This window comes from Hesperophylax consimilis, chromosome 18 (assembly GCF_061612785.1).
Source record: "Hesperophylax consimilis isolate HC1 chromosome 18, BYU_Hcon_1.0, whole genome shotgun sequence".
NCBI lineage: Eukaryota > Metazoa > Arthropoda > Insecta > Trichoptera > Limnephilidae > Hesperophylax > Hesperophylax consimilis.
This window is the reverse complement of record NC_142853.1, coordinates 8,961,718-8,989,617: the sequence shown is the minus strand read 5'-3', so window position 1 is coordinate 8,989,617 and position 27,900 is coordinate 8,961,718. Positions and strand designations below refer to the sequence as shown.

Here is a 27,900-nt window from a genome sequence, read left to right as displayed (position 1 = left end):
GAAACATTATATATTGTCATAGAAAAAAGAAACTCAAAGTGGTTTCTAATAAATGATATTTATATAGTATAACACATGACTTATGGTACCATGCTGTCCTTTACAACATCAACAAGATTAAATGTACATTACTTGTAAGTAGTTTATTAAATTATTTATAAACAAGCATTTTTAAATGTGATACATGAAATAATAATTTATATAAAAACGTTTTAATTATTTAACAACTCCCCGTCCGTCCTAACATTAATTCAAACTTGTAATAATTTGAACATGAACACTGACCACATATAATAATAACAATATAACATTGTTCCTATCGTTAAACATACTTGGCGTAACATCTTAAAGTAATATTGTAAATAGCACAAACATTTTAACAACACGATAAATGACAAATCATCCAAAATTACAACAACTGTTGGTTTTACGCGCAGTCTTGTAGAACGCTTTACTGTGCATGGAGAGTTCGTCCGATTTGGTAACGAGTTCATCCAGCTTCTCTCCTCGATCAAGCACAGCCTTGATGGTGTTGTGTAGAATAATCTTAGTCTCGTCGAGATCGTCCTGCATCTTGGTCAAAGCGTCCGCTTCCTTGGGGTTCTGGTATTTCGACAAGTAGGCAGGCAGGTGTGGGTAGTCCACCGTGGTTTCGTTAGCAGTGGGCCAGACGTTAGCGGGGATCTTAGCTGCAAATTCATCCAGAACTTTAGTAATTAGCGTGTGCGACACACGGCTAGGATACTCCTGGTCCGTTATAAGCACGCCTGCGAGATTGTCCCCTCTCACATATACTTGGCACATGTATTCTCCCTCCGTAACGGACTGCCTCGATGCTGTTTGCGTTCTCTCCACGATAGTCTTGCTGATGAAGGTCATGAACTCTTGGACGGAGCCGCGCTGGAAGAAGCTGAAGCTCCGCAGGTCGTAGGTGGCCTTCAGGATAGTGGCATTGCTGACCCCTTTGTACAGGACAACCAGAGCGTAGAGTTTCACCATGGTGAGGTGAAGGATGGTGAAGGATGGAGTCAGGTATATCCTTTAGGCGGTTGTGAAACAAATTTCACATCAGAGTGAGAAGAAAGCTAAAACAAGAAATTATTATTATTATACAATTTTTGTACATTTCAACACAAGGGACCACGCAAAGCTATATAATAAAGCACAGTAGAAATCATTTTAAAGAGATTCTTGCTTGTGCAGTGGTGTACTGTATTTTAAAACAAATGCAGGATAATAGGGGACTGCGGCAGATGTCGTAAACTATTTTAAAGAAATTTTAACCACTATCGGTGTGCACAAAAACATTAAAATGATTTTCCTTTATATTTATGGTTATTTTGATTACCTTTAAAACTTTGCTATTCACATAAACAAATTAAAACTGGCATTAGTACATAATATTACGTCATGTAATTAAAAGAGTAAAAAATTAAGTTTATAAATAATAGAAGCGGTTGGTTATCATTTATTTATTTAATAGTTAAGATGTTAATAAACCATGGTGACCTTGCATAAATTAATAGGCGAGACATTTTGCTAAGATAACACACAAGTACAATAGGATTGTAAAAAAAATCAAAATGAAAAATCCAACTTTTAAGTTGAAATTGATTTATTTTCTAAATCAAAGAAACAACAGGAATTTAAACAGTAAGATAAAATAAATAATTAATACTGACGCCACTAGCAGCTTTACTGCAATGAGTTGATTGTACAACAAATCGAAACATATGTTTGTTTTACAAGTTAATTTACAGTATGATTTGTTTGGTCAACTAATCAATAAATATGTATCCTTAAATGCCCGAGTGTGAAAGAAAATTTTATGAACGTATTTTATGACAACGAAGAAATCAGATTATTAAAAAAAAAGTTGTCATTATTTCTGGATGTTTACTCTACTGCCAATTGAAGGTATTATATTGCTAGTAAAGTGTTATTGATTAATGTAATGTTTCAATATAAATAAGTGCTAAGTGAAAGCAGAAAGGAATCAGTAATACAATTAATTAGTCGCATAGTAGCCCATTAACGAAAATTCGGTACGTACCAACTGACGTTTGCACTTAATAAAATCAATAACACTTAAAATTTTGACTCATAGCTAATGTCGCCAAGAAGAACCACAATTCAAGATAAAAATACACTTGCGATGATTTCAATTACGATGAAGCTAAAAAATATACGTAGCCTTTAAACTTACAAAAAAAGAGAAACAAACTAATGACGATCGTATGTCAAGTTAAACTAACCTTTTTAAGGAGTGTAGGGCCTTAAGACGTTTCCATGGGCTCTTCTAATCGACTCACCATAACTTCTTAGTTATCTTACAATCGCAATCAACACAAAAGCTTTCTTTTTTAGAAAGGTTTTTTAAAAAATATTATTAGTCTCGTAAGCGCAAACCAAACCCCTGCCTTGACAAATACACAATAGACAATTTGAGACAATTTCTCTGTTGTCTACGACGTTATCTAGCCAGAGAGCATGAGATCAGGTGCATTGGATTGAAATTCGGTACCTACTCTCTTTTTTAATCATTAAATTATCAAAGCCTTGTTACGTTTTTTTAAAGAAGGTTAAAACTTTGTTCAATTTCATCTTTCATCGTGAGTTTGCACCTCTTTCAAGTTATTGGAACTGATGAATATGGACAGCAGGTAAAAAAACTAAATTGCACTACTTTTACTAGCATACAATTCAAGATGAGAGCGAACCAAGGTAGTGTACTTACATGTTTATTTGCACAAGCTGCACCGCACTAACACGCCCATATACCTAACGAGGCTGGTACAGGAATACCTAAAGAATAGATCCTTCAGAGTGTTCATAAGGAACGTGCTATCTTCAACGCGTGAGATTCCAAAGGGCGTGCCACAAGGAAGTTTACTGGGACCATTCCTCTTCATTCTGTTCACCTATGACATCCCCCGATACGAGAGATGCAATCTGTCTATCTACGCAGATGACGTCAAACTTTACGTTTCCTCGCTGAAAGCGAATATGGCCGCTATTTACCTACAGAGGGCGTTCGACGCGCTCGTAGAGTACTACAAAAAATGGCGCCTGAAACTGAACGAGGCGAAAACCGAAGCCATCATGTTCACGAGAAAACTTGTAAATAGAACACCTGACTTTAACATCGAAATGGGAGGACACAGCATTGAATGGAAAGATGAAGTGACATATCTGGGCCTGACCATGGACTCCCGCCTCAACTGGAAATCTCACCAAGCCAAGATGCACACGCGCACGCGACAAGCGATCGGCATGATGAAGCCAATTTTCAACAGACGAAGCCCGCTACTTCCCAAAACCAAACTCCTGATCTACTACTCGCTTATTCGCCCGGTACTGTCTTATGCGATTCCCGTATGGAGCAGTATCCCACACTCAGACCACACGAAACTACAGACACTTCAAAATCTCTGTATTAAAATCACATACAACACGAGACTCAAAACAAACCTGAAGAGATTACACGAACGAGAAAAAATTCCAACTCTATACGAATTCACACACAGACTGACTGAACGCTTTTACAAATCACTCAGACTTAGCAAAAACACACTCATACGAGACATAGGACAATACAATGCACCGAGCGACCTGACATTCAGATACTCACACAGACTACCTAAACACATCCTCATGGACCATGACCACATATGGTACGAACCAGAATCAGACGCGGACGAATAGCGAGCAGTAGGTATTTCCTAAACTCCCGACTTCCTTCCTAAATATATAATGTTTATATATCTACCTATTTATATATTTATATAATATTTTATAATTTGTATGTATATGTATGTTTATTTTCTATCTTCCCATAAGTATATATTAACATAAAAACAGACACACACACACATCACAAAATGCAGGACATCATAATATATACCGATGTTACTGAAGGCCGTATATGTTTCAAGATGACTATCGGCCGCTCATTCCTGGGTAAGGTTTTCTGCGGTTTCCCTTACTTCCAAAGGCAAATGCGGAAGGATTCCCACAATAGGACGCAGCCGAATCTCCCCCCCAATCCCAACACAACACAAACAGACACGTATGTAGTATATGGCCGCTGTAGGTCGCTGGTGGTGCTGATGCTGGATAATAATGCAATTTTAGTAGGGTTTTTAGGTAACAAATTTTTTCCCTACCGAGAAAATACAAGGCCTCTAAGTCTATAAAAGCCAGGTTATATTTAAATAAACCCATATGAGGTTAAAATTGTGAGGCGCATATGACGCCGTTCTATTTGTATAAAGAACATTAACTATAAATTCAGTAAATTTAAATGATTCACCACTTCATGGAATATAAGAATCTAGAAAATTAAAAAAAAACATGTTTATTTGGAAGTAATTATATGGAATGAAAGAATGTGATCTCTAAAAAAAAGCTTGCTTCTCAGGTTTCTAGTCTTACCGGTTCCGGAATATTGTGGAGTGTTTATAAGAAAGGAAGTCTTAATTATATGTTTATAAGCATAATATTTATAATCCATTTAATTTATTTGAGGAAAAATTAATCGATTCTGAAAAATTACTGAAATAATTTACTTCTTCCGATAAATATTTTCTTTCACGGATATATCATGCCAATAGCCCATAAAAAACATAATCATAGACAAAAGAGAATTGTCTTTGACCAAACGTCAACGTCAAAGTCAAAAACAGTCAAAAACAATCAATTCGAAACACTGACCAATATAATTATAATTCGTAAGTTGCGGCTGTTTTGAATTATTTACTTTTGATAAAGTTTGGTAATTCATTTGCTCGCTCCTTTAATCTGCCATTTAATTCACCTCCGTCACTTATTTTGTGTTATGACAGCTATTTGTTGATTTGGCAATCATTTGAAAATAACAATGGAAAAGACCGAATCTACCGTCAACGCTCGGAGGAAAATCTTAAATGTAGCAGTTTCAGCTATTCTGATTGAGACTGGCTTCGAGTCTGCTGACAAACAGGCCTTGGAAACCATGTCCGAAATGCTTCAATCTTGTAAGTTTTCTCAACACATTTTATTCATATAGGGTGACATAAGACTCTAATAACGGGGATTTGTTCGAAACTCACATTTTAATTATTTCTGACGAAGGTATTACTAAAATCTCAAATGTTTCTAGAGTGATACCTACGGATGCAAAATATTTTATTAGTTGTAAGACAAACAAACTTTAAAATTAGCTGCAAGCACCAGATTGTATTTTTCTAGACGATGAATTAGTAACTCCCCGAGGGATCCCTCTAAAAACATTTGAGATTTTAGTAATACATTCATCAAAAATAATTAATAAACCCCACGGAAAGATCAATTTTCTAGGTCTGCTATGGCAAAGTCGACCGTAGGTCCGTCTGAATATTGTTTTTACAAAACTTCATCACTTATGTAAGTTAAGATTCCCACTATATTTTAGAGTTTTGATGGGGCCAATATACCAAGGCCGCGCATTGCATATTTTTGTGCACGGCTGCTTCACTTACGTCATTAAGATTCTTGCTTTATTTTATTTTAGGTTAAAAATACGAGATTTTGTAAGTCTTGAGATATCGCTATGAGTATTAATTTATACCCATCCTGGTTCTATTACATCTTAAAGTTAATTGAATTGCAATATTTTCTTTAATATTATCAGTTAAACTTGTTGAATTCGGCAGCACGCTTAGTACCCAAAAAATAAATAAATAGCACCTGGTTTCAACTTAATTACTACAAGAAATAATTATTTATGTGGTGGGTGATGATAAAAGATTAATTAAATTTACATTTTTTCTCAATCAAAGTTAACTAAACCCTAAAAACCTATTTTGTGCATGTGCGACTTAAGCACCTAGATAGAAAAGTTCAAATCAAGTGTTGTTTTTTTAAAGAGCTTTTGCATGCAGCGGAATTCGACAAGTTTTTCATATTATCATATTTCGCGAGGACTGACTGTCTTTATATTATGTAACTCATCCCCAGTGTTACGCCGCCGGCCACAGGTGGATTTCCGCTCACCGCGCTGAGCTACTACACAATGCAGTACAATAATACGCTAGTGAGGCAGAGATAGCCACCGGCAGACACCTTGTATTTTTCTTGGAAAGTGGAGCAAATACCCTAGAAAATTTATAATAGACCCAACTCCAGTAAAATATTGGCATTATTTACTTCTATTGACTGGCAACACTGGTCGCTTCTGCCATCAAAATGTATGGGAAATGTCAGAAGTTGGAGGTATTACAACTATTCTACAGTAGGCCTGCACCTTCTCCGTCACCATGAGCGGGCCCGAGGATTGACTGCGGGGGACCGGAGCCCTTCCGCCGTACCTCTGGTGACCTGATGCTCACTTTTATCCCTGGGGTCTTCAGGTCTCTCAATCCCAATACAATCTTCGAGGACCTATTCGGGAAGCTGGCTAAAGGGCGCAGACGCCGAGTCTAGCTTGCGGCTAGTCCAATCGCTCCGCTCATTCTCAGCAGGACTGCAACTTAGCCAAGTCACAATTTCATCTTAATATTTCTATAATTCTTGTAACTTTTTTCTCATCTTGATATAACTTTAGCAGCAACACCAATTGGCGAAGATGAGATGTAATCCAGTTATATAACTAACATGTACGCACTCGCATACTGCCTACTAACACTGTATGCCTGGACATTGAGGATCTAGTCATTTTTATAAAAAAGTGGCTTCCTTTATAAATAAAACATTAATCTTGAGGTGTACGGTGAATGAGGAATCTAGAGGAACTATCTGTTTCCTTGGAACGCCTCCAATATTCTACAGTATTTGAGTGGAGTTCCTTTTTTGATTACTGCGCACTTTTCAGTGTGTGGCTCTAGCCTTTTTAATGCCAGTAGGTAGAAGTGTAGATGTGCACAGCAGGCCGTGAATTTTTAATCAAAATAAATCATTTTTAAATCTTATTTTTATAAATTAAAAACATTACACCTTGAAAGGATATTTAAATGACTTACCAAATTTATTCAATATTCGACGTTTTTGCTTCCCTTCACTTAGATAAATATATTTTAAAAAAAAACGGGACATATGTATGATACAGAGGTTCAAAGAAGAGCGAGTAAACTCGCTATTTTTCTATGGCTGACCTGCTGGGCACGGCCAAGAATGCGAGTAAACTGGCTCTTGGCACAGAAGCGGCTAGTGTTGCCATATAAATAATATCAAGACTACACAAGAATTTGAGCAGGCACTCGTATAAGTATGTACTTGCTAAAGTCTTAATAATAATTTAACTTTTTTAAATTTCAGTTCTGATCGAGGCTGGCAATTCAACGAAGAGCTATTACGAGGTGGCTGGGCGCTCTGAGCCCGTCATTGCAGATGTGATCATGGCTCTAATTAATATGGGTGGGCATCTAATTTATTAATTTTACAATATGTTTACCTCCGATTGCTGTGAAATCGGAATTATACTCTCAGTATCAGCCTAGTGGAAGACCACCATACATAATCTAACCATTGCTTGAAATGGCTTTAGTTGTGTTTGGTAATCAGATTTGATCAGGCAGATACTTCCCAACCTTCTTTCCCACATGCTTCTCTTACCCACTACCATCAGCCTTACAACATACCACAATTGGGGATACTATAGTCCCACTGGCAGTTGAGACTCTTGTGCATTATGCACAGTATTGTGGGTATTTCTCAAGGTCATTTTTTATGATATGATTTTGTGGAATGTTTTTTAGATATAATGTATTTCCTCCCTCGTACGACATTCAAGATTAAGGTTCACTGCTACTTTTCCTTAACCTTTCCTTATCTGTGGTGTGTATTTACTACACATTGCTTCTAATAACTTCAATAACTCTATAAATATAATAAATTCTGGGTTCAGATTTTAGGTATTCTTCCGTTATACATTTATGCACTGAATTAAAAAATAATATATCACATAGTTTTCAAATTCAATTAAAAATCGGAGTTTTTTGTTAAAAATCGGGAACAAATACACCAATACAATCAACCGTGTGATACTAATACGCGAAGAGTGTGCGAGGAAATGACACGCTATTGATGTCCCGCTTTAATTCGCTATGCGGGAACATGAGACATCCACACTTCTGCAGTTGTAGTTTTTGATTTAGACCATCGATACCTACGACCGCACAGCTGTGTTTGTGCCAGTCGCCAGCCGCGCCGCTAGCCAGTTGGCCGCGAACCGTTGTTAGATGTGGACCCCTCGCACGTTTCTTTAGCTTCTGCCGATGGTTTTTTCATGTTTTCAGCAATTAAATTACAATTATTATCACTTTTGATATAAAATATAATTAACATAATCGATTAGCTATGAATATTCATATTTTTCCGATATTAAATCGCTTATTTTGAGATGTATATTGACTACACAGCACCGGAACGCGTGTATTTTTTTAGCACAGTAAGGAAAGGTTAAAAAAGACCCTTCGCACAGTTTCCTCAAAGATGACGCAGTTATTTTATTTAAAAATATGAATATCGTTTTAATGATATTTTATTTATAACTTGCGTTCTAACCCTACATAATAACTTCGCTGTTCTGCATTGAGTTCAATCTATTTTCTTACTTTCCCAAAACAAAAAATTCGACTCTTAAATATTTTTTCCACTGTGAAAATGTGTTATATAAAATATGTCAAATATGATATAATTTTATATAAAAAAAAAAATTGGGAAAATTTTTATTGCACTACATTTTTTTGTTTATGTTATTGTAGGATTCCGCCTCGAGGGCCTGGAGAGCTATGCGGCGCGGCCCAACCGCCACGTCATAGGAGCACCCACGGCCGCTGTGGCTCCACGTACCCCCGCCATGCTCTCCGCCGGCACCCGAGCCAGGCCCCCTGCTCACATCCCCCCACATCTTCCCCCATTGCCAGACCCCCATGCTTACGTCCGGACGCCGGTAATTTATTAACAGAGACCCAAATGCCATCAGTTATTTGTCAAGTGTGCAAAATTTTGTTTTAAAGGGTGGTAAAAGGGGTTGGGATGTTTTTTCGAAATCTCATATAGACTGTGACCTTCCTTCTGTTTTGAAGGTTAAGTGTGCAAAATGTCATCAATCTCGGAATAAAACTGTAGATTTGTTTAAAAAACAAATGCAGACCGGTAAACTCTTCTTTATAATGTACTAGCTAAAGTCCCCGGTGTTGTCCGGGTTTTTCTCAGAGTTTTTCTAAATTTCATTTAGGCAGTGACCCCCCTCTTGTTTTGAAGGTCATGCGTGCAAAATTTCATCGCTGGAAAAAACTATGTATAAACGCCAAATCCACGCTGCCCTTTGTCTGTCACACGGCCGTCCGCCCGCCCTTCATAGGGCATAGACACTTAATATAAATAGATAGATACAGTCTAGCGAAGACCCAGATCACGGGATATTATAATTGTGGGATTGATAATTGCATGCTAGCTAAAAGCGCAGACCCTTAAAAAATCTGGCTTTACTTAATACAGTAGAACCCTGTTGATTCGAACCCCGATAATTCGAAAAAACGCGTAATTTGAAAATTTCGCCAAAAAAATATCCCAGAAAATTTTTTTCATACAACATGTTTTTTTAATTCGAAATTCGTTAATTCGTAATTCGAAAATTATTTTTGTCAGCGTCTTTTTTTTTCTTCATAAAATTTCAAATTTCGTTGGAATTCGTTAATTCAAAATTAGATTTTTGATGTTCCGTGGATTTCGAATTAATGAGGTTCTACAGTAAATAATAAAACTAAAGCAATATACATTTCAAATAATATAGAATTAAATTTTCTGGTAAAAAAAAGTATATTGTGGGTAGGTACTAAATCACTTGACTTGAATTCTTAACACTTTCAATTTCTATTTTGAAAATGACACTTAAATTCAAAGCAAATCCGAGTTCATTGACCGAAATTAGTACATATTAGATTACGCAATTGTCACATTCTTAACAGTTTGTTGTTCACTTTATTGATTATTGTTTATTTATCTGTCCACAGACTCACAAACAACCTGTCACCGAATACGAAGCTATCAGGGAGAAAGCAGCCAATCAGAAGAGAGATATAGAGAGAGCATTGACTAGATTCTTAGCCAAAACTGGTGAAACTCACAGCTTGTTCAATTCAGACGATAACCAGATGTTTCCACGTAAGTTAACCTTTTGGCCACTAACCGCGCCGTGTATGCGGCGCTAATACATAATCCATGCCTTATGCTACGGGCATATATTTACACATTTATTATAACAGACGGAGAGTGCCAAAAAGAGTGTTGCTTATGTCCTTTGTACATCTAAATATAAGCTAAAACAGTCAGTTTCCATATAAGAAAACCATTTGGCCACTAACTGATTACTGTGGCAAACCAGAGGTAACTGATTCCCACATAGAATTATGTCCTCGTAATGATACAGCTTGTTGTCGCTTTGTCAAGTATGATACAAACCAATGTAGTAAGTTTCACCCTAATTCCATTGTACATAATTTGTTAGTTTATCTCGAAACTATGTGTTTATAGATATGCACCTGTGATTCTAATCCCCCCATTGAAAAACGCCAAATTTGGATTCCAATTAAGAAGTGTTTTTGTCCAGTTCCTTGGAAAACTTTTTAAGAGAGTTTCACTGTATTGAAGAACAAAAGAAACATTCTTAGTTTTTTTTTAGTAATTGCCTGCAAACCGATATTCACTGTATTGAACAAAAGAAACATTCTATGTTTTTTCTAGTAATTTCCTGCAAACCGATCTTCACTGTATTGAACAAAAGAAACATTCTATGTTTTTTCTAGTAATTGCCTGCAAACCGATATTCACTGTATTGAACAAAAGAAACATTCTATGTTTTTTCTAGTAATTTCCTGCAAACCGATCTTCACTGTATTGAACAAAAGAAACATTCTATGTTTTTTCTAGTAATTGCCTGCAAACCGATATTCACTGTATTGAACAAAAGAAACATTCTATGTTTTTTCTAGTAATTGCCTGCAAACCGATCTTTCCTGCTTATTTGCCCTGTCTTCTTCCAACCGACCAAGTGTTTGACTTTGAAGAACTTGAATATCATTTCCAAGTTGCTAACAGGACGGAAGATTTACCTGCCACAGAAAAAAAAGGTAACAAATATAACATGTTACTACATAAAGAATTAGACGAGTTAGTCATGATTAAGAAAAGGATGCTAAGATGGTTTGGGCATGTAGAGCAGATGAACGAAGGAGTGTAAGGAAAACATATGACGCGAAGATGAATAGTACAAGTAGTCGGGGAAGCCCGAGAAAAATATGGCACGGTCAAGTAAATAATATAAATATAAGTGTTAAAATTATACCACTTATACCTACGGGTGTAAAAAAATAAAATAATAAAAGACAGAGTTGTGTGGTGGTCCATCCTCTCTGCCTACACCTGCCATAAAGTGTGTTCCATATTAACACATTGTCGTCGGGACACAGCCTTTGCCGTTTTTCGCGGACTGTTGGTCAACTGCGGGACACGGCAAATGCCGTTTTTGTCGACTGTCGGTTTTTGGCGGGAAACGGCATTATACGGATTTGTTATCAGCGTGAAATACTATGATTCATAAGTGGAATGGGCTCTTCAATTAGGTGAGACAACCGCAAAAGACTCTTTTGACAAGAAGCAATTAAACATATGAGTTATTGAGTGTGCGCCTTCGACCTTAGTTCAATTTACGCCATCAGATTTCACACATCCAGCGATTGTAAAATTGCGGGCATGGCAAATATATATTATTATTTGTTATATAACTATATGATATGAATAAACATGTTATCTTTTACTTGGAATTTTCAAATATTGAATATTGAATGCTATTTACTGAATTAATATCAGGTTTTTATATTCAGCTTTGAAATGTGGTGAAATTATGATGTAATCAAAGCAATTATAATTTATTTTTGATGATCAAATGTCATATATCTATGATTTCTGTGAAAATTTCAATTGAAAATATTATTTGGTTTAGAAATTGTGTCAATTTTAGGAAAGCGATATATTTATGCGCTAATCGCGAAAAACACCCGCTATAGGCTAGAGTCTATTGTTTTAACTGCCCGACTACAATGTGTTAATATGGTCTTCAACTAATTATTGCTAAAGACATTACTTTGTAACATCTCCCTCTTTCTCATATATTATGCATGTAACACAAAGAAAGGTTACAATGGAACTCTCAGTGGCTGGATCGTATTTAAAAAAAAATGTGTACAACGCAAAAGGGTTCTAACTGCTCCCCACTGTTTGGAGCCAATGGGACTATGGCATCCCCAATTGGGGTATTTGAAGGGAGCGGGAAATGTGAGAGGAAGGTTGGGAAGTACCTAGCTATTCAGATCTGGTCACCAAACACAGCTAAAGCAATTTTAATAAATTTTTAATGTTTGTTATTCTAGAACCAATTTCTGACGGGGAAGAAGAAGGTAATGTGGATGCTGGGGAGGGGAGCCAGGAGATTTCGGGGGGGCAGAGCCCCGCGCAGATTGACAACCCTTACCTAAAACACACACAAAAGTCTTCATGATTTGAACTATTCGATGGTGATGAAGATTAATGATCTTCGTGATTTACACCATTTGACTACGATGAAGAGTAATTTTTATCATAACGATGACAGCATTTGATGAAACGTAATAGAAAAACGTAATAAAAAAATAAATAAACGTAACATGATTTACACCATTTGGTGATGATGAAATGTAACAATTAATAATCTTCATTATTTACACCATTTTATGAAGATGAATATTATGCAATAATCTTCATGATTTACACCATTTGATGGAAATATAAAAAATCATCATGATTTACACCATGTGATGATGATGTAGTGTAATAACCTTCATAATTTACACCGTTTCATGATAATGATGTGTAATAATCTTCATTATTACAGTTCGTCGTCAATTTATTCAAAAATTTGATGTCAACTGGTTTTGACAAGGGGCACCAAAATTTTACTTGCAGCAGCGCAGTTTGGCTTAGGGCCGGCCCTGATAATAACAAACACTTTATTTACTGATTGTTTTCAGTGTTTTCAGTGTATTAAAATGAGATGTGTGTGCAGTGTAAAGTTCTGTATAGAAATCATTGTGTAATGTCATATTTCATTAACTCTGAATGATAAATAAAAAAACTACATATTTGACTCTTTTAGGACTGAAAGTGAAACATTATATTGTTCATGTGAAATTATCAACGATGGCTTGTTTTATAGAAATTGAACAATTCATCGAATTTAAATGTTCATTTACGGGTTCTGTGAAAGTCCTATTTAAGTTCTGTTATTACATATTATAGGCCAGTTGCTCGACAGAACTGAAATAATAACAGAACTTGAAAAAATCTTTCACAGAACTTAAAAATTAACTTCAAAATTTGAAGAATTGTTCAAATTCTCTGAAACGACCCGTTCTTAGAAATAGTAATGTTTTATTTCATTAATGACTGTGAAATATATAATAAATATGATTAAGTATTTTTAAGAGTACAAATATATAACTCAATTAAAAATTAAAAATCAACCTAGTTTTTTTTTGGTTTGGCTGAAGATTGTACCTTCCTTCCCAGGCTAGGGGCTGGATGCAACTGCGCTAACAACCTCGCCAAATGCTGATTGGGTAGGAACAACATTCATTAACTGCTATAATGTCATCCGATGTCGGCGTGTGTGTACGTGATTGCCACTAAAAGTTGATAAAACACATTGTCATTGACAACGAGTCTATCTGCCGAGTGTCAGCTCGATTGGATGTCGGGAAGTGGGTTTATTTCCGCTTCCAAAATTTGCATTCTTTTTTTTTTTTTTTTTTTAAAGTGAATACCTCACAAGAGTCCCAACTGCTCCCGTCTGGAGCCAGTGAGACTATGGCATCCCCAATTGGGGGATGTTGTGAGGCTGAAGGTAAGTGTGGAAGGGAAAGAGGAAGGTGGGGAAGTACCTGGCTATTCAGATCTAGTCACTAAACACGGCTAAAGCCATTTGGAGCAACGTTTCAATTCTGAATGGTGGTCTTACACCAGGGCGATACTGGTAGTATCTTCCACTCTGGAACGTGCCGCAAATATACTATATATTATTTTAATTAATTAATTGTGAAATAACACAAATTAATCAAATAAAATTTATTTGCGCACGCCGGGTTCGACTATGCCATTCATTACTACTGAAAACAAAAATGATATTCTAATAGATCTATTTAAAACATTGATGAATAATTATTATGTACAAACTAGCTGACATGTACCCGGTGTTGCTGGGAGTTATCCTTAAGAGATAGACATATACCATCAAGGACTTTTCTGTAGGCCTTTTCAAGATATACAATTCCGTAGTACAGGGTTTTCCAATAAGAGGTGTTATTTTGAAAGCCCGCTATTTCGGTAGATGTTACTTTTGAAGCTGTCATTTTTTGACATTTGACAAGTAGAAACTACGCCATTAATAAAAATGGAACTATGCACGCTTCAATAACGCATTGAAATTATTAAAATTCACTTGAGTGAATCAAATGCAAATCATCTTGGGTGATGAGGCCCATTTCCACCTCGGTGGTTTCTTTGACAAGCAAAATTGTCGCATCTGGGGCTCGGAAAACCCAAGAGTTATTGTTGAAAAACCAATCTATCCTCAACGTGTGACTGTTTGGTGCGGTTTATGGTCCGGCGGAGTCATTGGACCTTACTTTTTCGAAAATGTGGCTGGAGCAACAGTTACAGTGAATGGATTGCGCTATCGAGAGATGATTAATGATTTTTTATGGCCGGAATTGGATTGTATTGATCTGGACAACGTTTACTTTCAACAAGACGGAGCTACGTGCTACACAAGCAACGAAACCATTGATCTTTTACGATTGAATATCAAAATAACACCTCTTATTGGAAAACCCGCACATTATTTTGATTTATCTCATAAGGTTTAGCCAGCGTTGGCAATGTAAGCGCGTAAAATAATTTTTTTACAACTTGTTTACTAATTAAGAACTGGAGTGTAGGCGTTTCTTAGGAACAGTTTTTGTCAACTTTTTGTCATAAACAACTCGATCAACAAATTGATCCTCTATTTAACCATAGATATGCCAATATTTAGATATAAAATATATAAAAGCGTTTCGTCTATATCACAAACCATCAACCAAGTTAAAGAAAAAAAAAAGGTGCAACCGTAGACAATATAATTCTCAAAGATAATATTAGCGAATCTTAAACAAAATTTTGAAACAGAAAAATGACTTGAACCCAGGAGACAGGACCGTTTGATTTGCTGCGGCACCACTCTACTAACTGAGCTATCTCCTTCGGTCATATTTAACTGTGTCATACTTCGAAAAGAACTACCAACATTATCTTAATTTACTCACCACATATTTTTATTGGCTGCTATCTTTATGTATGATCGCAAGATTCAACTCGAACTAAACGCAACCTAATTAGACCAAACCGTCTTTGATAAATATATCTTATTTTAATTTTAATATGTAACATCTATTGACTTTTTCTGCAAGCTAGGATGAATATTTTATTTTAATATATCTTATAAATAAAATATTTACCCTATTCCACTCAACCAGCACTCCCCTTTCAACAGTTTTTTCCATAGACATTCAGAGTTTTTCATTGGTGGATGTGGTTAATCAATTGTGCGACATCGCAAGCCATGGAGATTACTGTATCTTTTTTTCAGTTCCAATTTTCAATCGGTATTATACCCCCCTGATCCGATCTATGCTACGAGTCTCTATGGTCAATTTATAGAATTAAAGTTGAAGTTCATTTAACTTTGGGTTTCTAATCCGTAGAAAACCTCTTCTCACGGATCCATTTCATAGATTCTATGAAATAGATCAGGTGAGCTCCTGGCTCTAGTAAATTTAATTGTCCAAAAAAAAAACACATGTTTCACATCACAAATAACAAATTAAAATAAAATGGCCATGGCATTCAACGCGCAATCCATATACGCGGTCATAGATGAATTTACACCACCGCTAATACAGGTGTCCAGGGGTCAAGTGCGTTAACTTCAGGGGGTGATTGCACAAATATTTTTGTATGCGAAAATAAACATTGGAATTTAGAAAAAAGTTATTTTTCTTTTTTACTTCTACCATCAAGTAGAATCACCTCCCGAAGTTAGCGCACTTTACCCCTGGACACCCTCTATAATAACAATACCATAATATAAAATAAACAAGAAGTTTATTATAAAAAATTACATAAAAAAATAAATTAACATATTTCAGATCGTAAAAATAATATCACTCATTTTGTTCGAGGAACTGTTGCAGCAGCAAACTGTCAATGGGGATGACCAGGTTCTCTATGCCATCGACAGTTCTTCTGGTCTTCACCAGCTTGTGGTCCAAGAACTCAGTGAGCTGAGCCCTAAGGGCCAGGTCGGAGCTCACCAGGAAGGATTCTCGGGCAGACCAGTACAGATCTTTGAAGGAAATTCCTGAAAAGAACATAGATTTAATGAGATATAGCTCAATATAAATGATAGATTCTCGGGCAGACCAGTAGAGATCTTTGAAGGAAATTCCTGAAAAGAACATAGATTTAATGAGATATAGCTCAATATAAATGATAGATTCTCGGGAAGACCAGTAGAGATCTTTGAAGGAAATTCCTGAAAAGAACATCGGCTGAATGCGATATAGTTCAATATAAATGAAAAGATTCTCGGGTAGACCAGTAGAGAACTTTGAAGGAAATTCCTGAAAAGAACGTAGGTTGAATGAGATATAGCTCAAAATAAATGAAGAGATTCTTGGGCAGACCAGGAGAGAACTTTGAAGGAAATTCCTGAAAAGAACATAATAAATTGGGGGACAAAATAAATTATTTACTACAAATAGAATTTTAAATTCTCAAGTGCCAAAAGTACCCATCGGATATGAAATGTTTTTACACATTGAGCGCCGGCTTATCAATTGGTAATCTGAACAAAAACTTTCTGTTTGTGGAATTTTTATCCTCGGCACACTACAGCGGTATTAGGTCGCAAAAGTGATAAATTTTGATACATGGAGAAAATTTACTTCTAAATACTAAATTTACTTCTAAATATTTATTATTTACATTGAGACTATTTTTTCAGTCAATTGGTTGAGACTACTTTGACAAAATAAATCATATTTAAAATATGTATGTAGTATTTTCAAGGTAACAAAAATAGAATGCCTACCTTGATAATGCGGAGTCTTTTTGTTCTTGATTTGGTTCTTGACGATGATCATGAAGATGCCCCTGGCGTTGATGGTGAGGGACTGGAAGACGTTCCTGAGGGAGGACAGCGCCAGGGCCCCGGAGTTGTGCACCATCAGCGAACTTTCAAAGGAGGTCTCCTGGGTGTACGGCAGGAGAGTGGTCACATCCCACCACGAGAAGTTGAAGTTACTGAGTACGGAGTGGTCCCAGACTGGAAACAAAATATTATTACTACCGCTTATGTAAGAATAAAAATACCTTTTTTTTACATTAGCTCCACACAGGAGGCGCTTAGAAAATAATTTCCCTCAGGGCCTACGTCATCTTTGGGAATGCTGTGTGGAGGGTTTTTGAAGGAAAGGAAGGAGAGGTCAGTGTGTCCAGGTGTGACATACATTTGAATTCATCGCTTCCAGTGGGCGAGAGAGTCCTGCTGGAGGTAAAAAGATCTCCCTCAACCAGACTCTCCAAATCCGTCCCGTCACACAGTAGGTAGGATGACGCATCTGCCGCAAAGACCTAGACAATCCTCACCCCATGAACCCAGACACCCCTGCTAAGTCACCAAACATAGCGAACCACTTGGGGTGACCTATGGCATGGAGGCAACCATGTCACAACCCGTCGTGCGCCACCTGACACTATTTTCGTAATAAGTTACTTGTTTTATAAAACAGGTGTTTTTGTAAATTGTACTGTCTTACCAGTATGTGTCATGTTTATAAAAATTGTATATATATCCTAAGTATCTAAGAATATCTACTTATGTTCAGAGAAATGCTTTTTTCTCTCTAAGGTTATAATAAAATATTGGGTTTTATTATATTCTCGAGCTAAATAAGCAAGTCTTCACAATAAAAATAAGCCATTTGAGGCTTTCCTATAAATAAATATAGTACTATGACTTATGAATATCGGAATTATGACATTTCTGACATGGAATTTTCATAGATATAATAAATATATTTGCAGGTGACAAAACTACAAGCTAGAATAATGTTAAGATACATTATTTCTTTGCTAGGAGAATAAAATATATTTTAGTATGCTAGGAGCATCTTTTAAGGTTCAAAATACTATAAAACAAGGCAAGTGCGGTGAGTTACTAGTAAATCCACTGTGGATTCGCCGGCACATGACGGATACAAACTTCATAAATATGCTATGGATTTCTTGGCACACTAGCTTAAATAAAGACAAACACTCCCAGTTTAAGTATAATCCAATACCATGTATTTGAATTCCTCCTACTACCATCATTATTAGTGGAATATGTTGCTTGCGCAATATGGAAGACAAGCAAGAGGGGATTGAAGCAAAACCTTCTAGATCACAAGGCCAGGACACTGAATCAAATCAGTCTCCTAACTTGTATGAGAACCTCCAAATACTTTGAGTGAGTGTCCCGGCCTTGTGATCTTCCTAGGTTTTGATTGAACCCGCGACACCTGGGATGGGATCCCGACGCTTTGAATAACTTTAATAATTCAACTTACTCAAGGGTGCATTTATAAAGTCCACGGAAACAATCATATGTATATTTTTGATCTTGGCCAGTTTAGACAACACATTCTGTGTTTTATTATTTCTCAACATCGTTCCGTCTATATTGTGAATCAAAATAAACAGATTTGTACCAGAGCAAACTGCCATTTCATCCTCTATTAATTTAACTGCTTCGTATACATTAGACGGCACTGAATTAATATCCAACAAGTCTGATATAATGGATTCGAGGACATCTTTTAAGGTCAGACTTGGAAAGAAGCCATTAATTACGATGCAAGGGTAATTTGACAGCTTTTGCATTTGGAAGTCTTTGATTAGTTTCTGTTTTGACCCAACTCCGTGTAATAGAATTGTGTACCCTTCGCTTAGAATGTACATCCATTTGTCAAATAGCTTCTGGTGGTCTTCCATGATTTCTTCGATGGCTCTGCAATGTTCAGCCGACATTTTCTGCTGCTTGAGGATATTTTGCAACTTGTCTTCTGTGAGTCTGGGTGTTTTTAAACGTTCCAGTGTGTGATTAGAAGTTACAACCTTAAAAAAATACATATTGTGAATAAAGTATATTGATACTAGTTGAACATTAATGGAAATGTCCGAATATAATAAAGTCACAGTTACACCATTTTTGGGAACAATACTTGCAGGAAAGAGATATTGAGCTGCCAGTACATGTTGGGCCATCGCATTCGACCAATGTTGGTACCAACCCGCCAAAGTATGAATGCTATTGGCGGGTTGGCGCCAAGAACCTTTAATGTGTGATGAAAAACTAACAATAATCGGTTAGCGGCCAACATATTGCGGCCAGTATACGCCAAGTGGTCCTGTACACGCCGGGCCAGAGTATTGGCCCAACGTGAACTGGCAGCTTTAAAGATTATCCTCAGTAAAATCAAGAAATAACAGAAATCGAACATAAAATTTTTGTTTAATTAAAAATAAAATAGTTCTTGATCTCAGCACAGGCAATCTCTCAGTAGAAGAAATTAATAATATTTAAGAGTTAATTTCTGCAAATGTTGACCTATGTGATTTCTTAGCAAGCGTAATAATTGCATAATGTTGTTATATTATCTGCTAACAAATTATTACCTTTTTACTGCCGTGCATGGAGAAATAGTCATCAGATTTCACAATAAACTTGGAATCTTTGTCTCCTCGAGCTTTTCGCAGGCCATAAGGTTTTGAAGGTGTTTGAACTTGACGGGCCAGAATTTTAGTCTGGATTTTCTTCAACACTTCTTCAGAATCCGAATCTGAAGAATCACTTTTGCCTCCGTCCTAAAAAACAGAACACATTATTCAGCAAGTTAGAAATGAAGATACAAATGATTGAAGATGGTGCAAGAAATTTAAAATTATCATTATTGCATTCGAAAATGAAAACCAAGACAGTGCTGAGAACAGGGAAACGGTATCACTAAGAACAGGGAAACGGTATCACTAAGAACAGGGAAAGTGTATCACTAAGAACAGGGAAACGGTATCACTAAGAACAGGGAAAGTGTATCACTAAGAACAGGGAAAGGGTATCACAAAGAATAGGGAAAGGGTATCACAAAGAACAGAGAAAGGGTATCACTAAGAACAGGGAAAGTGTATCACAAAGAACAGGTAAATGGTATCACTAAGAACAGGGAAAGGGTATCACAAAGAATAGGGAAAGGGTATTGCATAGATATTTTGAGTGGCAGATCCTACCCACTTGGTAGCTAAAGGGACTGGGACACGGTCAAGCGGCTTGATCGCAAGCACGTAGTTTTTTTGTCTATTGTTGTCTATTGTTGTCTATTATTGTCTATGTTTAGCGGCTTGACAGCCCGCATCAAGCCTCTCCGTCAAGCATGGCCACGCCTTCCTGTGATTTCGTGTTGGTCAAAATTTTATTGGTTTATTTATGCATCTATGTATATCGTGTTTATACTCGCTGCTGACGGGGAAACAAACCAGTCTGGTCTTGTCGCTCTATTCTATTCGTGTGTTTTAATAATAAGTATCAATATTTTAGAATGTCAATAGTTTATCAATATTTTAGAATGTCATAGTCTCACTGGCTCCAGATGGGAGCAGTTGATACTCTTGTGCGGTATTCATACAAAAAATATGTTTTCTCCATTGAAAATTCAGAAAATTATTTATTCTACAGTTTGATTATTAATGACCTTGAAAACCGCTGCCATAATTATTAAAAAATACTAAAATACTTCCAGAATTTTTAAATTAGATGGATTTCTACAAATTGAACACAAAAACAATAACTAAGTACCTATTTTATAATAATTTTATTCAATTTATAATATCATTGTTTATGATGCGTGATATTTATTTGTCTATTCCCACAAAAATATAAATTCGCATCAAGCCCCGCCGCCAGCACGTAGTATTGCGCAATGCTTGAAAGCCAGCTTTGGTACACGGTCAAAATGCTTGTCACAAAGTGCCATAGACAAAAAACTACGTGCTTGCGATCAAGCCGCTTGACCGTGTCCCAGTCCCTTAAGCTTCTATCGAATACCAAAAGATGTCATGGAATATTTTGGATAGTGTTGAACCATCTAGTACAGGGGTTCCCAACCCCGTGCCCGCGGGCACCATGGTACGATTCGTATGTGCAAATAGATAAAAATAATTGTGATAAACGGTGAAATATAGGTGGATTCAATGGCTTTAAACTACAGGAATGAGCACAGAATTCAAAACCAAATGCACTGGAATTTCTATGGCTCAAGCCATACAAGAAAATCATGTCTGGCATATGGGGTATAACCAAGAGCTACACCGATTTGAAATGCCGTTAATAACGACATTTATAAATATGGGACGGATCCGCTGGGCAGCTGGAGATGTAGCAAGGTTGGATGAAACAGCCTCTAGGACGGAGTGTTGGAGAATGATAGCTGGACAGTAGTGATGCAACAGAGCTCTGCTTCCGCTTCCGCTTCTGCAGAAGCTCCGCAAGTTTTACACTTCCGTTTCCGTTTCTGGTTCCGCAAACTTTATAACAGAACTCTAAACGGAGAACACAGCGAGGACCGCGGCGGCGGGGGGCGCGGGGACGACTGGACAGGGGGCGGGACACAAACGATACAAACGTGTCGCAACGAGTTCGTTTGTTTGTAGTTAAAACTGGGTCCAGACATGTTCTTTTGTCCGTACCGTACCTCCGTTTCGTACCAGCGTCGCGATCCAAAAACTCTGGACGCATCATCTTTTGTCCGTACCGTACCTCCGTTTCGTATCCGCGTCGCGATCAAGAGCCCGTATCTCCGTAACGTCGCTGCGATCATCGCGTGTTCATTTCCTCCCACCATGTCGTCGACTGCGGAAGTGTTTGAGAATTTGACGATTGCTTGCGCGTCCTTCATTGTTATTCACAATAATATAACGAAAAAAAAACAAAAAAGGCGACGTTGGTGAGAGTTTGAATTGTTCAAAAACAGAGAAAGATATTTGGTTGAGATTGATGGCTCAAGTGCCAAATGCAAGCTCTGTGAAAAAGATTATTCGCGAAAAGGTCGCACGACTACAGCTTTAAAGAGTCACCTAAAATCTAATTTACCACTGTTTAATTTAGTACACTGTTTAAAAAATATAATTTACCACTGTTTAATTTAGTACACTGTTTAAAAAATATAATTTACCACTGTTTAATTTCGAGTACTAAAAGTACATAATACAAATTTAATTAAACAAATCTTAAAAAATAAAATTGTGATTTTTCTTCATAGTATTAACACTTCCGCTTCCGCTTCCGCTTCTGCTTCCGCTTCCGCTAAGATTTACATTTAACATCTGTTTCCGTTTCTGCTTCCGTTAAGACACTTCCGTTGCATCACTACTGGACAGCATATCAAAGCATCCTTAGGCGTAAGGAATTAGAAGGAGACAGCACGAGTCCGCCAGGAACGGAGGTATGTCCTAAAGGCGTCCAAGACTCTCAAGGGTTTTAACGATGATCGTATAAATGTACAATATATCAAAATGAAAATGTAGTAGCAATATACCATCCAGCAATTAATTATTTGATGACTAAAATTAATTTCTTACGGATTCACTGAGAGCATCATCACTGGATTGACTTTCGTTGGAAACCTGGTAATCACTTCCACTATCTTCAAAGTCAGATCCTTCGCTGTCTTCATTAGCCATGGTCTCTAACTCTGAAAAAAAAAATTATAACCAGAGATGAGTGCCCCATTACCCATCAAGTAGTAACTTACAATAATTTATGTCTGCAAATTTCTGGTACCTAAAGTAGCTAATTAACCATCATGTATGGGGGTGGGCATACAGGATACAAGTCACACAACTCTGTCTTGGTGCACACTTCTTGCTTCATTCACATTCATACATACATTACTCTTTCACATTTCTGAATCTTGACATGGCCCAACTCAAGTATTTGATTCACTTGATCTATCTTGGGCGCCTTCCTGACTTTTTTACCATTCAATATATTCTCCTAAAACTGCTTTATTCATTCACCCGCTGTATATGACCAAAAAATTTAAGCATCTCTTTTTTAATCTTATACACTACGTTTGCATCAGCCGTGCATTCATTCCTGACTTCACATTCGTAACACGGTCATTCATGGTTTTACCACATATACGCCTCAGGTATCTCATTTCTACAATATTCAGCCTACTTTCATTCTCTATTCTTTACTTTCGTTCATTATTCTTTACTTTCATGCTTTATTCTTTACTTTCGTACTTTATTCTTTACTTTCATACTGTATTCTTTACTTTCATATTTTATTCTTTACTTTCATACTTTTTTTTTACCTTTTCCGATTTTATGTCCGGGTTAAATCTTCCCCATAGGAAAAACTAAACCCTTCCACACACTTTTCCACCAATGATCATCTAGTCAATCAACATTATGCAAGTGCATTATATAAGCAAAATAAATACAAAACAATACAAGAACAACACGTCAACTCACCAGAGATCAAATGGGTAAATAATTCACCGACTCCAGATATTTTCATATCAGAGGGTTCGGCTCGGTAGAACTTCTAACAGGGCCTATAAATCCTACCGATCCCTCAACATAAATATTTAAAAAATCTTTCATTATCCTACATGTATTTAAAATGACTAATGACTTCTTTACATTCATTATTTATTATTTACTTTCATTATTTATTCATTACTTTCATACTTTATTCTTTACTTTCATACTTTATTCTTTACTTTCATACTTTATTCTTTACTTTCATACTTTATTCTTTACTTTCATACTTTATGAACTGCTAGCTTAGACCCTCAGACTAATTTGTGACTAATTTTGGGAACTGCTCATATGCTCTGATAGAAATCGTAGTATCTCCTTTACTGTCATGGTTAGAAATATGATCTAATTGGTGTTAGAAAGAGAAAACACCATGCTTTATATTCAATTCTAGAAGCTAACCACAGAAGAATAATAATGTACATCTCTATAAATCCAAATATTCCGATCGCAATTTGAGAAAAAATTATGAAAAAGTTTTTTATTAAACATTTTAATATTTCCAAAAGTATATGTTTATTTTAAATAATAAAATTAGAAAGCGTATTTCATCACCTTTCAACAACTGTTTTTAGTTTTCGGATTTGTTTAGAAACATTCCAATTATTTGGATTTTATTGCAAAGCAAAAATACTTCGACCTTCTGACAGAATACGCCAAAGGTCTGAGGGGTGAAAAATAAATTGATACCTGTTTTTTGTTTTATGTGAAATCGCACAAGAGTCCCAACTGCTCCCAACCACCTGGAGCCAGTGAGACTATGGCATCCATAATTGGGGTACGTTGTAAGGCTGTAGGTTGTGGGGAGGGGAAGGAGATGGGGAAGAGGAAGGAGGGAAAGTGACCTAACATTTTAAATAGCTAAAAATGGTGACATACTTTTTTTCATTTTGTTTCTTATATGATGAGGAGTTTTCTCATAAGCGGCAGATTGTTTTGTGCTTTTAGGCGTATTAAATAGTGCAGATTTTCTTCCTCTCCTCGAAGGGGTGCCGACATTAGCTTTTTGTGAAGACTTTGGTGTTCTGGGAGTCCTGGACAACTCCTCAGTCCTGGTAAGCTTGGGGCTGTCCAGGACGGACTCTATGGCCTTCTTGACCATGTCCTGCTTCCTGTGCATCATCTTGAACCTGAACATTTGTTTTCCTTCAACATCTTCCTCGGAAAACAGAGCTGGAATAAAAAGGGAGACTACAATTATAAACAATACAAATTAGATTGTTGAAATGGAGATTACATTTTTTCAATATTATTTCATCAAAGAAAGTTGAAACACTATACATTTTTGTATTATTGTATTAGGTATTATCAAAGCCTTGGCAAGTCCGCGCCGAGAGAGGACTGCTCCAATTGCACCTGCGCAGGGCTGGCCCTAGGGTTCCTGTGTTATGATGGATGAAAATTGTGGATTGATAATACATATATTATGAACATAATACAATTGATTATAATAGATAAAATTATTATATTACACAATTCAGATTAATTTATTACATTTTTAGCGTGAAAATATGAAAATGATAATTAAATTAAATAGAGAATGTGTGACGTGTATGAAGGGTGTTTGAGGTTAAATAGTAGAATGTATGGTTAGGTATTATGATTGAAATATTTGCAAATGTAAGGATCCACAACGTTATTTGTGTTTTGAAAGTATGGAGTTGGGTTTCGGTTTTTAAGTTATCAGTCAGAACGTTGGGTAAAGTTGCCGAATTCCACCTAATATGCAAAAAAATAACACAGGAAGCTGTTAAAATATTGTCGTAAATCTTCTAACAATAAACTGTAAGTCTGGAAACAGTGCGACGCGCACGTCGGTCGTCTACTGTCGGTCCCTGGCCATCATGATGCAATGATTCAATAGTAATGCACCAATGTCACCCGAGTAGTCACACTGAAAGCTCTCATGCAGATTGAAAGCGCATTGGGCGACTGACGAGTTGGACCAATGGTCCTAGTAAGCATAGACTCTCGTTCATTCACTTACTTATTACCGTTCGCGACCGACGCACATGACTGGCTTAGGCATCACACTATTTCCAGTATACTCCATAGTAAAATGTTATTGTAACAGATATAACATCAATCATTTTAACCAAAAAAAAAATTAAATATATTACTCGACGGTTTCTCGGGAAGCTCTTGTTCACTATGGCTGCTTTCCGAATCAGTTTTTTCATCCACTGACAGTTTCTTGAACAGTTTGCATGATTTTTCTGATTGTTTTGCAATGAAAGTCTTTACTCTCATTCTCGTCCCGCGTCGAACACTTGGACTATCAATGGCTGGTGATTCATTGCAACTTCTAACAACATCTGTATTGTTCACCTCTTTTAACCGAACTAACGGATTCCATGAAGATTTCTTTCGAAGGTCAACCAATTCTGTGGACTTAGAATCGGTTGAAGAAGATGCACTTCCTTCTGACTTACACATTAAAGGAGACTTGCGTTTTTCTATCAACATTTCATTAAGTTCAACATTTGTCGATATTGACGGTTCACAACCTGAATTGCTTTCTTTAGGAACTGTTTTAGTTTTGGCAGTGGATTTTCTAGGTTTAGTTCTTGATGGTGTCTTCGGAGAATCCGTGTAGTTAAATTCTTCTATAAATGAATCGTCTTCTTTGTAGCAAACTTTGGATTTACTACGGCTAACTTTGGGTGAATCCATACCCACTACTTTATTTTTAAAGCTATAAAATGCAATTTAAAGGTGATAATTTATATAGATCCTTTCACAAACAACAATAACCTGCCAAAATAACAACGTAAACAATCAAAACGGCCAACTAACCAACAAATTGAAAACATTCGTTAAAAATGTCAGAATTGGCGCGAAGTGAGAATGTTTCTAGAAGTGTAAAATTTTTCCCCATCTTTCGAAATAGTGGTAAAATATAATAATGACATAGGCAGGTACGTTTGCATTTTTTAGTTTTGGTATCAGTATGCCTATATTGGAAGATTTGTTTATTTATTATTGGTATTATTTGTGATTGGTTTATTTATGTTGGCAGATGAGGAGAATGGTTTATTTATGCAGATGAGTCAGCCTCAAATCTTTTGGACGGAGCCATGACGGAGCTATCGGAGAAAAAATAGAAGCCGCGGGGTGAGGGGAAATATGCATGAAAAATTCCGAAACCTGCTTATATTTTTTAATGACATGGGTATCACATTCCTTGTCTCATCAAATACCCCAAAAATATCATAAGCCGTTATAACTGCATCACACAAATAAAATTATAATAGTTCATTATGCACCGCTTTGCATACAAATCATTCAAAAGTTTGTCATACAATACGGCTGCCAGGGAATTTCTTCTTACCCTAGATTTGGATTCAATGCCATTCATACAAAATTGCACTAATGCTCTGCAGAGATTTTAAGGTCCTGTCATGGTTTCTTCAAAGGCAACTTCACGGGTAAAAGCATCGATCACACGGGGCTAGCATAAAAAAAATCTCTCAAGCCAAGCTTAAAATGTGAGTGGTTTATTTATGCTTAAAATGCTACTGATATATCGGATCATATTGGGAACAGATGTGCATGAATCAGTGCAAATCAGTGGTTCAACTAACAATAATTAAAAGGGCACAATAAAGTATTTGAAATTAATATTGACAATAATAGTGTATTCGGGAATTCCAATCAATGTGCAAGTATTTCTTCTCACTTGCTGTTAGAGCGGCTCAGTGCGTTGGGTGTGGACGGGCTTTTTTTTGGCAAAACGGTGATGATTTGCAAAAAAAAAACCCGAATTTTGAGGTTATTTTTAAATATTATTCGAGATTAAATTTAAATAATTTTTTTACGAAAGTCGAAAAGAATGTGACTTTACTTAGGGTAATTTATTTTGATTGATTTTTTAAAATTTACTTGCCAGCAAAAAAAGAAAAGCCAGAAAACAAAAAATCAAAGTGTAAAATTACCTACCATGTCTGATTTTCTTTTTTTTTTTTAATGGCGGCAATTTGATTTGTATTATCCAAGAAAAAACTGATAGAGTGATTTGCCAAAATAGTCATTTTGTCGGATGACATATTGTGAGCAACAATATTATTTTAACGAACTAGCTGACATGTACCCAGCGTTGCTTGACTTTTCTGTACTTTCTATAAATTCAATATGCATGTTTTGTATATATAAACATTCAAAAAGAAA

General features: G+C 36.4%; 3 protein-coding genes across 3 annotated transcripts; 1 reads left to right on the top strand and 2 right to left on the bottom strand.

Moving 5' to 3' along the window:
* Positions 1-89: 89 nt before the first annotated feature.
* Positions 90-2,424, bottom strand: Ykt6 (YKT6 v-SNARE homolog). Its single transcript, XM_089642288.1, has 2 exons — positions 2,256-2,424; positions 90-1,085 (listed from the first exon to the last, which is right to left on the bottom strand). Exon 2 carries the CDS (start codon positions 997-999, stop codon positions 400-402), a length of 600 nt encoding a protein of 199 aa, XP_089498414.1. The 5' UTR covers positions 1,000-1,085; positions 2,256-2,424; the 3' UTR covers positions 90-399.
* Positions 2,425-4,662: 2,238 nt separating this feature from the next.
* Taf8 (TBP-associated factor 8) lies at positions 4,663-13,489 on the top strand. The gene is made up of 7 exons (XM_089642285.1): positions 4,663-4,730; positions 4,845-5,015; positions 7,273-7,371; positions 8,721-8,908; positions 9,975-10,125; positions 10,953-11,090; positions 12,390-13,489. The coding sequence occupies exons 2-7, from the start codon at positions 4,880-4,882 to the stop codon at positions 12,515-12,517; spliced, it is 840 nt and encodes a 279-aa protein (XP_089498411.1). The 5' UTR covers positions 4,663-4,730; positions 4,845-4,879; the 3' UTR covers positions 12,518-13,489.
* Positions 13,490-16,239: 2,750 nt separating this feature from the next.
* On the bottom strand, positions 16,240-26,536 carry Orc2 (origin recognition complex subunit 2). The gene is made up of 7 exons (XM_089642282.1): positions 25,854-26,536; positions 24,613-24,906; positions 22,765-22,877; positions 19,810-19,998; positions 18,702-19,248; positions 17,183-17,416; positions 16,240-16,450 (listed from the first exon to the last, which is right to left on the bottom strand). Exons 1-7 carry the CDS (start codon positions 26,404-26,406, stop codon positions 16,254-16,256), a joined length of 2,127 nt encoding a protein of 708 aa, XP_089498408.1. The 5' UTR covers positions 26,407-26,536; the 3' UTR covers positions 16,240-16,253.
* Positions 26,537-27,900: the final 1,364 nt, after the last annotated feature.